The 14,003-nt window shown below is 46.9% G+C and overlaps 1 protein-coding gene across 1 annotated transcript; it reads right to left on the bottom strand.

The window, feature by feature from the left end:
- Positions 1–7,415: 7,415 nt before the first annotated feature.
- Positions 7,416–13,624, bottom strand: PEX19 (peroxisomal biogenesis factor 19). Its single transcript, XM_045783967.2, has 8 exons — positions 13,485–13,624; positions 11,922–12,031; positions 11,338–11,503; positions 10,825–10,910; positions 9,964–10,125; positions 8,990–9,166; positions 8,713–8,757; positions 7,416–8,546 (listed from the first exon to the last, which is right to left on the bottom strand). The coding sequence occupies exons 1-8, from the start codon at positions 13,552–13,554 to the stop codon at positions 8,463–8,465; spliced, it is 900 nt and encodes a 299-aa protein (XP_045639923.1). The 5' UTR covers positions 13,555–13,624; the 3' UTR covers positions 7,416–8,462.
- Between the last annotated feature and the right edge of the window lie 379 nt (positions 13,625–14,003).

Here is a 14,003-nt window from a genome sequence, read left to right on the forward strand (position 1 = left end):
ATCAGGTATATGATTTACAAATATTTTCTCCCATTCTGTGGGTCTTCATTTTTGATGGTGTCCTTTGAAGCGCAAAGTTTTCTAGTTTTGATTAAGTCCAGCCGATCTTTTTGTTGTTGTTGTTGCTCATGCTTTTGGTGCCATATCTAAGAATCCCCTAGATAAGCCCAAAGTTATGACAGTTTTACCCCTGTTTTCTTCTAAGAGCTTTATGGTTTTAGTTCCTACTTTTAAGTCTTTGACCTATTTTAATTTTTTTATATACTGTGAGGTTAGGATTGAGCCCATTCTTTTGGATGTGTCCCGTTGTCCCAGCGCCACCATTGAAAAGACTATTCTTCCCCCACTGGGTGGTTTTGGCACCCTTGTCAAAAATCAGTTGACTATAGATGTGTGAGTTCATTCTATTCCATTGGTATCTGTGTCTATCCTTGTGCCAAAAGCACACTGTGTTGATTACCATTGCTTTGTAGTAAGTTTTGAAATTGGGAAGTGTGAGTCCTTCTTCTTTTTCAGGACTGTTTTCTTATTATGAGCCCACTGCAATTTCATGTGATTTTTAGACTTACCTAATCAATTTCCACAAAGAAGTCGTCTGGGATTCTGATAGGGACAGGACTGAGTCTTGAGCTCATTTGGGAGTACTGCCATCTTAATAATGTTAAGTATTCTGCTCCATGAACATGAGATGCTTTTCCATTTATTTAGATCTCCCTTCTTTCAACAATGTTTTGTAGTTTTCACAGTATAGTTTTGCACTTCCTTTGTTAAATTTGCTCATCAGTACTCTTTTTTCCCCAAGTATTCTCTGTATGCTATTGTGAATGGGATTGTTTTCTTAACTTCATTTTTGGATCATTCATTGCAAACATATAGAAATACAATGGATTTTTGTAAATTGATCTTATGTCCTTAGAATTTCATATACAAGATTATGCCACTGCAAATATGGCTTTATTTCTTCCTTTCCAATCTCAGCGCCTTTTATTTCTTTTTCTTGCCTAACTTTCCTGGCCAGAACCTCCAGCACAATGTTGACTAGAAGTAGTGAGAGCTGATATCCTTGTATTGTTCCTGATCTTAGGGGAAAAGTACCCAGACTTTCACCCTTAAGTGTATTGTCAGCTGTAGGTTTTTCTTAGATGCACTTTATCAGGTTGAGGATGTTCCCTTCTCTTCCAGCCATTGGAACTTTAACATTCCCAAAGTGAACTCACCTTTGCTCTAACTTTGTCAAACTCAACACTTCTCCTATTCTTATCTCTTAGTTGACACCACTGTTCTGTCTTAAGCTGGATTCCCTGGAAGCAGAGCTCAAAAAAGGGATTCTGTGCAAATGGTTTGTTGAGGAAGAACTTCCAAGTAAAACCTGTAATGGAGGGAGGGAAGCAAGATAGGATATGGGGAAAAGTTAGGTAAAGATATGGGTTCCTAAGTTTGCCCTCCACAAGGAACTCTTGGCACATACATGGCACACTTGCCCCACCCTGAGGAAAGGGGGAAGGATCATTTGCTGATAACGCAATTACTGATTACATGTCATCACTGATAATGCAATCTCTATCAGAATCCCAGCTGCCTTCTTTGCAAAAATTGACATCATACCACTGTCTGTGATGCTGTCCCTGGGATGGAATAACCTTCCAGGAATTTCCAGAAGTGGCTCCGTCGACACAGAGGGCAATTCTCAAAGGATGCAGCTGTGAGTTATTAGCAGCCAAGACTTACACTTCCTGGTGAAGAGGATCTGGACAGGGTACCAATAATGCTTACTACAGTCCACTTTTAGCACTGCTCAGATCCACATGCTTTGTACACAAGTTTACTCTATCCAAGCAGTTTCTCCAAATACCTTTCTGGTTAATCAAAATTTCTGGGGACACTTACAAGAGGGGTCCCTAAGTTGTAAATGATATTATCTTCCTTCTCTAGCACCCATTCTAGATTCATTTCCCCATTGACTAGCACTTGTTAGTCTAGAAGGCTTACCCAGTAGAGTGATCCAGACTCTCATCCCTGAGAGTTCTGAGCTCCTAGAAATCATGCCCTTATTAGGATGTAATTGTTTATTTCCTCATTTATAGTTAAAAACTGAGTATAGGAGGACCAAGAGACATCTCAAGGATCATATGTGCATCACACACTTTCCTCTCCGTGTCCCTGTTAGCAGCAGTCCTATCTCCCAGGCAGTGTGGTAACTTCTTTGCTTGATAGTCTGCTGGCATTAGGAGCTCAAAGTGACCAGAAGACAGCATATATTTAAGTTTAGTGAGATTCTTATGTTGCGCCTGGTAGAAGGATCTCCCACCCCACCCCACCCCACCACCAAAACCAGGACCTCCAGACCTACAGAATTGAAAGTTGCAGGGATGGGATGTAAAATTCCTCAAGTAGATCACTGGGAGTGATGCTGAATAGAGTCACTTCTATTTCCACCCCTTGGTCCCAGAGCCCTTGGATTCTACCTAAGGGCTGAGGATAAAGCACCCTATTATGGTCATGTAGGTTTATACTGTAAAGGGCAGCACCTCATTCTTGCTGGCACCACCAATGCACCTCCAAAAAGCCATTCCAATGCTCTACCAGGTCAGAAGCTTCTGGATGGAAAGGTATTTGGTAGGAACAGTATACCCTACTGTCATACCATTGCTGCACGCTTTGTCATTAAATGGGTCCCTTGTTCCAAGGCATTATGATGTAGGATCCCATACCAGTAGATCAAATGTCTCTGAGTCTTTGGATGGTTGTACTAGCTAAGGCACTTTAGGCAGGATAAGCAAAGTTAAACTATGTGATCAAAGTTGTTGGTGTGACTTTTCCAACATGGAACTGTTGCCACCAGGTGGCGAGTTGTTCTTGAGCAGCGGTACTGAACTAGGGGATCAGCATTGCTCTTTGTAGCTGACGGTTAGATATTTAAAAATAGCTAGGTCAGCCTTGGGTAAGGGAAGAGTCCAATGCTCACAGGTGGATAAATAGCTCCATCTCTGCCAACAAGGTGTTTCTACTCATGAGCACACTGTGCAAGCACCAGGCTAGGTGACCTGACTAGGCTCCTGACCTAATTGTCCTGTCCATTTGGTTATTCGTCAACACTTCTGGTGAATACTGTAACAAGTCCCACTCTCACAGACCCCCCCCCCCCGAAATGCTCTTCACCAGGCCTTCTCCCGCATTTTCCTATCTTGCACCTTCTGGACCCTTGACCAACCAGCCCACTGACTTGAATTCATGTGTATCCTTGCTTCAGGCCTCTTCTCTCCCTCCAAAGTGATTGATCAGCTACATTGCCTAAAGACCTACTGGTTGAGAATTTCTCCTCATCACTGACTTTCAGGGCCACTCTACATGGCAATGTAGAGAAGCACTAGTCCATATTTGGCTTGCCCGAACATACCAAACCAACTCATCCACAAACCAGACCTGGATTATTTTCCCTCCTGTCAAATGGTTGCAGGAATTCTTATACTGCCCCAGTCATGAGCTAGGACAAAGCTGTCAGTGCAACAGATATAGGTAATATGGCGATCTGGGGACCCTTGTTCACTTCAACTTGTACCTACTAAGTGTGTTTAGGCTTCTTCCCAAATGTACCACCTCCACTGTAAGATAGATTGCTATTGTCTCTACTCTGTCTTATGACTTGGCAGGTCTCACAATAACCAGCTGGCTATAAGGGAAACTGGTCACGTAGTCACTTGATATTTTGTGGTCAGGCACTGACTGAGTCTGTATCAGGCCCTAATCCTATGCTAAGAGATACTTTTCAAATGATGTAACTTTCTTTACTGCAGATGGCATAACCTTACTCCAGAACCCTAGAGATCTGTGCTGGAACTCTCCTGCTGTGGATTGCCATAGAATCCACACATCATCTTTCCCTACCACAGATACATCTAGTACCACGGAATTTTCCAGGCCATATGGTCCATGCAGCAGTGCTGCATGCATCATAGCCTGGATCTGCTGCAGAGGCCCTTCCCGCATTCCCAAGTATAGAATATGGTGCCTCCAAAACTGGAAGAGGCCTCCCAAGGCACTGCACTTCTTTCTTGTGGTAAAGGATATGAGATGCAATAACCTATCCTTTACTTTACAGAGAATGTCCCAGAATACTCCAGATCACCAGGCTCCTAAACACTTAACCAATGTGGTAGGACTCTGTAGCTTTGCAGGATTTATCTTCCACCCTCTGGAGTGTAGGTGTCTCACCAAGGAATCCAAAATACTTGACACTGCTTGTTCATCAGGTCTGATTAGCATATCCTTATTTCCTGAATAGCATAAGCTTAATAAAGCATATGAAAGTGGTATTTTGTAGGATGTCCAGCTCCCTTTGGACTACACAGTGACATGGGGGAGAATTAACAGAGCTCTAGATCAAGACTGTGAATATACACCGATGCCCATCACTTGTGAATGCAAACTGCTTCTGATACTCCTTTCTGATGGGTATCGAAAAACATATTCACTAGATCACAGGGTCAGCAAAGTTTCTGTAAAGGGTCAGACAGTACACATTAATAATCATATACCTATGACAGAAGCTGTGGTACTTTCTCTAGTAGAGAAAACACACCCAACACAGCACTGCAACAGGGACAGCGACCTACCTAAGTTTGCTGTAGTCCACGGCAATCCAGTTTTTCCAAGAGCCAGACAGGTGAAACTAAAGGAGGAGATGATGGAAACGCACACCCCTGCATCCTTCTACCTTTTTAAGCAGTGAACTACTCACTGCCATTTTCCCCAGGATGCAATATGATTTTTTATTTTCTATCTTGGCAGAAGTGGGGGTACAGTTTCAGGGGCTTCTACTGGGGCTTTCTGCCAACTGCCAAATATGTCCATCCTGATTATACATTTGACTGAAAAAATGACCATAAAGTGGGGTTTTTGGACCCACTGTGAGACAGACTTGGGCAAGCACTCCATCTCACCCCACATTTCCCTACTGCAATGGGGAAGGGGTGTAGGGAGGGAAGCGCTGTGGTGGTGCTTTAGGTCCCTGGGTATGAGTCAATTCAGACCCAGTATCCCTCTTTTCCAACTTAAAAAATTTATGTCATCTTCACCCAATATATAGTTAACTAAGTAAATGGATCTTTCAATTGACAGGTTGAGTCTGAGAACTGTCTCAGGCCTGGGAAATGGGCAAGGAATTTTGACTTTTCATTGAAGTTACTGATCTTCTTCTGTTCAATCATTCTTGATCTCTCTTAATTAAATATAAATCAATATCTTCCTTGGCTGTCCATTTATCTGGTACCTAGGACCACCCACGTTCCATTAGCCATCTCAACATGTTGCCCTTTTGGAAACCCACCCACCCTGCTTCTGAGAGTTAAGTGTTGCCACTTGGCCTCTGCTACACCAGGATCCTATCCTCCTCACTGCTACAAGGGAAACCAGTTCTTAAACATCCCCTTCCATCAGCCTCCACCCACAGAGACAGCCACTTCTAAACTTCTCAAAGATACCGGTGATCCATTCACTAGTGCCTTTCCTTTATAAAAGAAGTTGTCCCCAGGCCTTCATGAGGAACATGGTCAGCCAGTGGGTTTTCCAGTGTAATATACATTCATTCTTGCATGCCCATTTCCTCTAAGCCTTTTGATCATTTCTCATATGGCCTATCATCTCAACTTCATTTACTGTGGGCCATCGTTTCTTCCAAGTTCCCCAAAGCCATCTGAATAGTGTATCATAAGCATCTCTTGGGGCCCTTCCCAGAAAAATACCCTCATTATCGCAAATTCTATATGAATTCGTTTCTTAATTCACGAAACCACCCAAACAACTACACATTCATTATCTAACATACAGAATTCTGGAACAAAGGGGCACCTCCTTTATAGTTTGAGAGCAGCCTAAAACCTCCATATATAGGGTAAACCTAAACTCTGTGATGGTTATTTTTAAGCAAGAGAAAAGGCTAGAAAAATACTATAAATACCCTTACAGTGACATACCTTGCCAAAGAAAAATGTTCACTAGAGGCAATCCTCATGTAAGAGAGAACAGGTATGGAAATGTATCAGTGAGGATGATGGAGCTATGGAACTCGGGGAGGGCCCCAGCAGTGCTACTCAAGGTGGTTCAAAGACTCGTGCTGGTCCATGAACAGTTTTTTTTACTAGTCTACCACATGATGAGTTAGAAACTGAAAGTGTTTAGACACCTTTTTGCATTTTGACATTGCTGTGATATCCAAGTGCATGATCCATGGACTTATCCTGCTGAAAGGGGTCTGGTCAGTTCAGGTGTGGTGAAGCTTGTGTGGTGGGCAGCATACTATGTGAACTGCACACTTACCACAGGCAACAGGAACACATCTTAGTGTACAAAGGACTGGATATTTGTAAAGCAAAAAGCCTGGTCCTTGACCACAGACAGTTTGAGAAGGACTGCTCTATCCTTCCACAAGTCCCAGAATCACTCAAATAGTGCTTTTCGAACAGAGAGTAACTGGAGGTCAGTTTGTTTATGTTCAATCAAAATGAAAACAAATGGCTTGGGAACAAAACTAAGTTGGACGAGGGCAACTGTTTAGATTCCTGGAGCAAGCCCTGACTAGGCCAGCAGGACTGAGAATTTGTAACAGAAAGCCGCCAGTACCGTAGGCACTTGGTTGAAGGGGCAGGGCCTTTTTGTTCTTCCCTTCTCCCCTCTATCCTCGCCCAGCTTTTGGCCGGAGCTAGATGGAGAGACTTTTGGCCCTTCAGGCCCTGTGACCACCATCACAAGCCTGCCTGCACTGTTCCCACCTCCTGCAGAGTAGAGGAGTCTCAGATTCAGACTGGGGCTCTTCCATACTCTGATAAGGTACAGTAGCTGGATGTTCCCAGTCTGAGGCCCCCAGAGCACTTCCTTCCTTGTCAATACTAAAGAACATGTAGGATCCTTTTAAGGGCTGAAAAGCTTAACCCAAGGAAAGCGGCATGTCAGGAGCACGAAGTGACTCAGATGCTGAATGTACCCTTGCTCTGTGCATCATCTTCTGAGTGCTGACACGGGACAGCCAGCTGGCCTGACCAGAGTACCCACCAACACATGGCAGCCAACGTCCATGGATGCACTGGCTCCCAAAGAGAGGTGCAAGGTCAACTCAAAAAAAAAAAAAAATTATTAAAAAAAAAAATGTTAACGATATATTACTTACAATAAGAATGTCAAATGTTAGGGTACAGTACCATTTGAAGGGCTTCCCAGATTGAAACACCCAGAGGGAATGAGGCAAGATGGTCATTCACTCTCCTTTGCCAAGTGAGGTGCAGACTGAGCTGGGGAAGGAGGGTGGTGGTAGAATCCAGCACTGCAAAGTTATGCAGAACTAGTCTACAAACATTCCTCACACCACAGCCTACAGAAGGTGAGGAAGATCAGAGAAAGACCTGAATGAAAAACAGGCCACACTCCTTAATCAGAATATTTATTAGTCAAGAAAAAAGACCCAGGCTGCACCCCACTCCCATTCCCAAGTCACCTGCTTAATCAAGGGACAGGATTCGGAGAAATCAGAGGTCTCAAATAAGCCAGAACGTATCTGGGGAAGAACAGTCATTCATTTCCTAGACCTGACACTGTAATTATATATGTTTTCCAGGGAGAGGGGCCAATCAGAGTAGTGGATGGCCCAGATGAGGGGAAACAGGATGGCCCTTCTTTGTCACAGCTTGGGTTCAGAGAAGGGTTGGAATAAACAGGTATTTAAAGAGAGAAGATGACGAGAGGCAGGGGGTGCAGGAAGGTCAAGGGCTAGTTTCACCCAGATCACACAGGATTGTACAAAGATCCAAGGTAGCAACTTGAGGTCTCAGGCTGGAACAGGGAGTTGAAGGCTCAGCACCTGGACAGAAGAGAATCCCGGGGCTTCTCTTTCAACCCTACTGTGATTAGATGCAAAAGCCCCCACCTCCTTTTCCTTCACAGAATTCACAATGGTCTGTCTGAAGGCAAGAGGACATAGTGACAGACCTAAAGCCCCAGCCCAGGCTGAATTTCTCCCCATTCATTCCCAAAGGCCCTGCCCGAAAGCACTAGAGAAATACAGAGTCCCAGGACTCTGTCTCTGCTCCCCAGGTCCAAGAGGGAGTAGAGACAAGGCACGAAGACCCTGGATGCAAAAGTGAACATCAGTGTGGCCATATATAACATCATTTGGGAGGAAGGAAAGTACATGCCCCACAAGGGATGCCTTCCTTCACCCGGTAGGTAGCCGGGCCTTTGCTAGCAGCAGAAACCACATGGATAGGGCTCACGGAAGCGGCCTACACAATGGGCCGTATTTATAGAAAGACAGAGTAAAAGCCTCAGCTGGTATGGCACGATCTCAGCTGGGATGACAGAGGGCAGTGCGCAGACTGCTCTTGCAGACGACACTCCTGCCTCAGCTCCCAGTGGTTCTGCTGACTCCAGATGTTCCCCATGGCTGGGAATCAGGGACAGACACGTGTTGTGTTTCACATGATCAGACACTGTTCGCCATTGGCACCTGGTGGGCCCGACAGATTGAGGGCATCCAGGTCAAAGTTGAGGCCAGGAGGCTGGAGAAGAGATGGAGGGACTGAGATTATTGCTCTTACCTCAAGTGAGAGCTTTTGAAGGTGCTTCCCCCATAGCCACAGTGATCACCTCATGTGCAATCATTAAAGTTTACAGAATTCCAGAAACTTGGGACTCAGATTCAAATCTAGGAGAAGATATACTCACCATCTCTCCAGCCAGTTCTTTTGGAGGATGGCCCAAATCCTGTAGCTAGAAAATAAGAGGAGCTTGAGAAAGAGAAAATCCTAGGAACCAATGTAACAGCCCAGAGAAGAATCTGAGCCACGGTCTCTCTCCTGTCTTCTGGGGAGCCGGCTACAGGACCTCTCTTCTGCTCCCTCTTCCACCTGGGTTTGGCAGTGGGGCATTCTTCCCAGATACCTCCTCCGCCTAACACCCAAACAGACAGCACCAGTGGGCAGACAGCAAGAGGAGGCCTTACCTGCTGCATAAGATCCAGTACTAACTCAAAACGAGCCTTCCGAGTGGCCTCACTGTCTGTGGGGGTCTCTGCCTCAAACTGCTCACATATCTTGCCCATGACACTATGTTGTTCCTGGTATTTTTCAAACTGCTCTGGAGGAAGAGACTCCCGGTGACTCTGCAACCATTCTGGATACTAAGGAAAGAGAGAATGGGTGGGTAAGAATTAATAAACAATGGATAGGAAAGGCAATGAAACGTGAAAAACAATAAAATATGAAGGGAAAGGGGAGAACACGGAGGAAAGAAAAACTAAAGCGAGTTCAGCGTAAGAAGCAGCACTGACTCCAACCACGTCACCTGTCTATGCCAGCACGGACGGTCACCAGAGGACGGCGCACTTCTTCTGGGAAGGGCTACATACGAATATTTTAGCCCTGACAGGCCCTAGGTGATCTCTGTCACATACTCTTTCTTTTTCTGTTTTGACTTTACGACCTTTAAAGTGTAAGAACCGTTCTTAGCTTGAGAGCCGGCTTTGGTCCACCCAGACCATGGCCTGCTCACTTCACACTTGGCCACATGTCGTACTGTGTCACTGAAAAGCTTCTATTCCTGTATTTTCACTTCTATCCCAGTGAAAGCGTAAGCTCTCTGACAACAGGGACTATCTTTTACACTACTCTTACACTGCTCGTCACATACAACAAGCAAAAGAAAGGGCTGGTCAGACATTAGTCCCAGACCAGTTTAAAGAAACCAGAGCTGGAGGACTTCCCCTTCTACCTTCAACATCTTTAGTGTGGTACCTTTATTGCCAGAGACATAGCTCCTCCCCAGCCCTCCCACTCCAAATACACAAAGGAGAAAAGAGTAGATGGCTCATGTACTTGAGTTACTCTCTAGCTCTGCAGGCTCTGAGCAGACAAAGTAGCCCACAGGGGCTGACACAACGGAGAACAAGGAGGAGACGCAGACACTGAGTCCACAAACCTTCTCAGTAATGTCCTTCAGTGACGGGTACAGCACGTCCTTGGACAGGAGGTTCTGCATGATGCTCTGCATAATGGGGAGGATGTTCCCATCCCCGTCCCCTTCATCCATGCCCAGCCCTTCCATGGCCTTGGTCAGTTCCTCCTCTGACATGCCTGAGTTCTAGAAAGGATAGGAAGGAGGTGGGCAAATACAGATGGTCCCTGACTTAGGACCTTTTCTCAACTTTAGGATGGTGTGAAAGGGACACACATTCAGTAGAAACTGTACTTCCCATTTTGAATTTGGACCTTTTCCCAGACTAGTGATATGCAGATGATACTCTCTTGTAACGCTGGGCAGCAGCCATGGCTCCCAGGCAGCCATGTGATCACCAGGGTCAACAACTGATGCACTGACAACCATCCCATCCCCTGCCGACCACTCTGTTTTTCACTTTCAGCACAGCATTCAATAAATTACATGAGATACTCAACACTTTATTAGAAAACAGGCTTTGTGGTGGGTGGTTTTGCCCAACTATAGGCTCATGTAAGTGTTCTAAATGTGTTCAAGGTAGGCGAGGCTAAGCTGTGATGTACAGTAGGGTCGGTGTATTAAATGCATTTTCAACTTATGATATTTCCAACTTATGATGGATTTATCAGGGTGTAACCCCATCATAAAGTGAGAAAGATCTGCATACTGCGTTCTTGGGATGCTTACCACCCTTTCAGGTGGGAAAGAACTATTTAAACTTGCCTGCAGCAAAATCGTGTGGCAGGAACAGACTTCACAAGCTGCCAGATAGAGTCTGTCTTTTGAGACTCTGCTGCCAGTGTGCCTGAGAGGTCCCTTGTGGCCCCTACCCCTTTCCCTCACCTGAAGATCAGTGGCATTTTTGGCGAGTCCACTTAGTGTCTCCTTCAGGCAAGACGTAAATTCTTGTTGGGAGGTTGCGTCACTGCCTAAGGAAGATCAAGAAAGCCAAGGTCCTTAGCTTTTAACTGTCTGCTTACCCAGACTGACCTGGTTATCAGCTTGGATATGGAACATCTACTAGGGGATCGCTAGCTCTCCAAATCTCTGACTCCTCTGTGGTTATCTTCATAGTCATTTTCACGAATCTACATGAACTATGTGTGTCAGTTTGTTCTCCACCATGACACCCACAGCACTGTGACCTTTAAAATGGTCAGTTTTCAATAATCTTTTCAATGACTTCTCATCCCTTTCATTAAGCTCTGTTCCCATCCCTCTTCCCATCTCCTGGCCCCACCCCACAGCAGCGACATAAATGAGCGCCATCAGCTTTACTCAGAGTTCCAGTGTTCTCAGGCAACAAAGATGATAGAGTTTGCGCAGACAGTTCCCGCCCTGAGGCCTCCTCCTCACCCACTCTCCCAGCGGCTTCTGAGAGCTTTTGGAACTGCTCCACCAGGTGGGGCTCCTCCTCAGCCAACTCCTTCATTGCCTTCTCGAACTCTGCAGTGGCTTGGGAAGCCAGCTCGCTGTCGAACAGTTCCTGGAAAAACTTCTCTTGGGAGGCAAAGAGGGCATCCTGCAGGGAAGGGGTGGCCAAAATGCATCTCTTACTTGGCATCCCTCTGCCAGAAGCCACAGGCAGTGGCTCTGGGAAATGCAGAGCTTCCCTCCTGCCCACCTCCACTGGACATTCTCACTACTTCTCTTACGGAGAACAGTAAGAAAGGCATCTGGCCACTGAGGAAAGGGTATGGGGTGGCATTCCCAAACCAACCATTTAAACCTGCTCTTTTTTCAAAGAACGTCCTCGAGATGCCACCACTTCATCATCGAAAGTCTCTGTTTACCAGGACTGAGGCCTGAAAGAGCACTCAGCAGTGTAAGGCCAAGGCCTCCTCCCCCCGGTCCACTCCAACCCACAGGGGCATGCCCCACCTCTGCTCAGAGATGCATGCCCATCCCCTCCCCCTCCCTTAAGAGGGCGGAATTTATACTTTGGCAGTGTCTCCTGGCGATCTCTTCTGGGGCCCCGAAGCATCAGGGGCCGTGGTGGTAGGAGGGGGTGCTGGGGAGGGTTTGGCCTTATCGAAATCATCAAGAGCACCTTCAGAGACAAGAGACATAGTGTGTGTGTTGGGGGATGGATGAGGATGCAAGGCTGGGGTCGGGGAGGGTAGTTCTGGGCAAAGCATTAAGAGAACAATCTTTCAAACTGCCAACCTTCCTAAATTTTCCTTTCCTTTCCCTTTCCCTTTCTTTCTTTTCTTTCTTTCTTTCGAGTCTCCCTCTCCTGGCCCACCCCTCAATAAGCTTTCCACTTCCTGCCTCATTACCCAATTTATGTGATCAAAGGAGAAGAAATCCCTTAAGGTGGAAGAGGCATCTCTCTTAGAGCTGGGAGGAGAGAATTAAAAGTTCTGCAAAGACATCTCTGTCTACACAGTGCCTTGCTTGCCACATCTAATGATGCCCCAGAAATCCCACACAAATATCCAACAGGAGCAGAGAGCACAGATGTCCTTAAACCCCTGAACTCACTCTGGAGCCCTAACAGGAATAATTTTTGGCAAGAAAGCAGAAGCCACATGATGTTCCTCGCAGCTTCCCATGGGTCCTGGTACTAGCACGAACTGAGGGATAGCACGCTGTACTCTCTGGAGAGCATTAAGTTCTCTTGTCTTATCCTCCGATTTAGCCCTCCCTGGGCAAAGCTCCTAGAGCTCCCTCTGGCCTCGTCTCTGCAGCTAACTGTGTGCCAATCCACACAGAGTCACCTGGCACTCCTCTCCATTTCTGTCTTTCCGTCTGCCCACATCTCTGTGACGGGCAAGAGACAAAACATACTCACCTGAAACATATGCCCTGAAACACCTGAGTGCTCACCACCATTCTGCCTGCCTGGCCTAGGGGGAGGGCATGGCCCACTGTGGGCAAACAACCAACAGAGGAGCGGAGGACAGGGCTAAGGAAGAAAAGAACATTCAGCTTCTTTCAGGAGGGTGAACTGTCTCCCCCTAAAACCGTAGAAGGGAGTTGGCTTGAGCTCTGACATGGTGAAAGAACTGGAATGGGGCCTGCTGAGGAAAAGGTGAAAGGCCTGGAGAAAAGGCAAGTGAGGACAGGACAGTGCACAGAAAGCCGCGCCACGGGCTTGTCGACACTTAAAGCACGCAGTCAGTGGGCGTCGGGGTCGCTGGCCACCAAGGACCGAATGCTGTTGGCGGGAAGGAACTTAGGTCCAAGAACTTGCTCACCTAGAGCAAGGGGAGTTCGGGGTCGGATCGTGAAACGCCATCCAGTGGGTTACCGTTTCCCCTCCGGCCCGGAGATCAACGGTCTGACACGCTTAGGGGCCCGAAGTGGGCTCCCTAGCTCCCGCCGCGGAGGAAGGAGAGGGTGACCCAGAGATTTTCTTCGGAGTCGCAGGCAGACCCTCCGCCCCCGGTCAACCTTTGGAAAGCCTCTCCCGCCCCGCCCCCAATATCTCAGGTTCAGTTTACCCTCGAATGACCCCTCACAACCGCCCCCGTCGGGCATCTCCCATTACGAGCTCTTACTTTCCAGGAGCTCTTCCAATTCCCGGTCAGCGTCGGCCCCAGCACCACAGTCCTCCTCAGCAGCGGCCATCTTGCTCTCTCCGGCTTGCCGTAGGAGGCGGGTCTCAGCGGCGCCGGCGCCCCGCCCCCGCGTCCCGCCCCTTCCCCTAGTGCAACCAATAGCAGTGTTGATCGGTACGGAGCCGCCATTTTTAAAGGGACAGGAAGCTTTGTGGGTTGTTTTTGCTTTGGGGTTTTGAGGTCTTGGGGGTTTTTTTCTTTTCTTTTCTCCCTTCTAGCCAGGAACCGTTGAACTAACGGAGTGGAAGTTACTGTTAACTTTTGCCAGGTTACTTAGTAGCCTGGCTTCCTTTATTTCAACTTCTCGCATTATCCAGAGAAGTAGGTCTTTCATCGTTTTCCTCAACACTTCACACTCCCTGGCACTGGATGTATTTTACTTCCCTGGTTTCCTGTCTCCCCGCCGCCGCCGCCGCCTAGAATTTAAACATGACGCCAGCAAGGATTTCCGTCTGTTGC

Source organism: Ursus americanus, chromosome 2 (assembly GCF_024610735.1).
Source record: "Ursus americanus isolate L20-20 chromosome 2, mUrsAme1.1.p, whole genome shotgun sequence".
Taxonomy (NCBI): Eukaryota; Metazoa; Chordata; class Mammalia; order Carnivora; family Ursidae; genus Ursus; species Ursus americanus.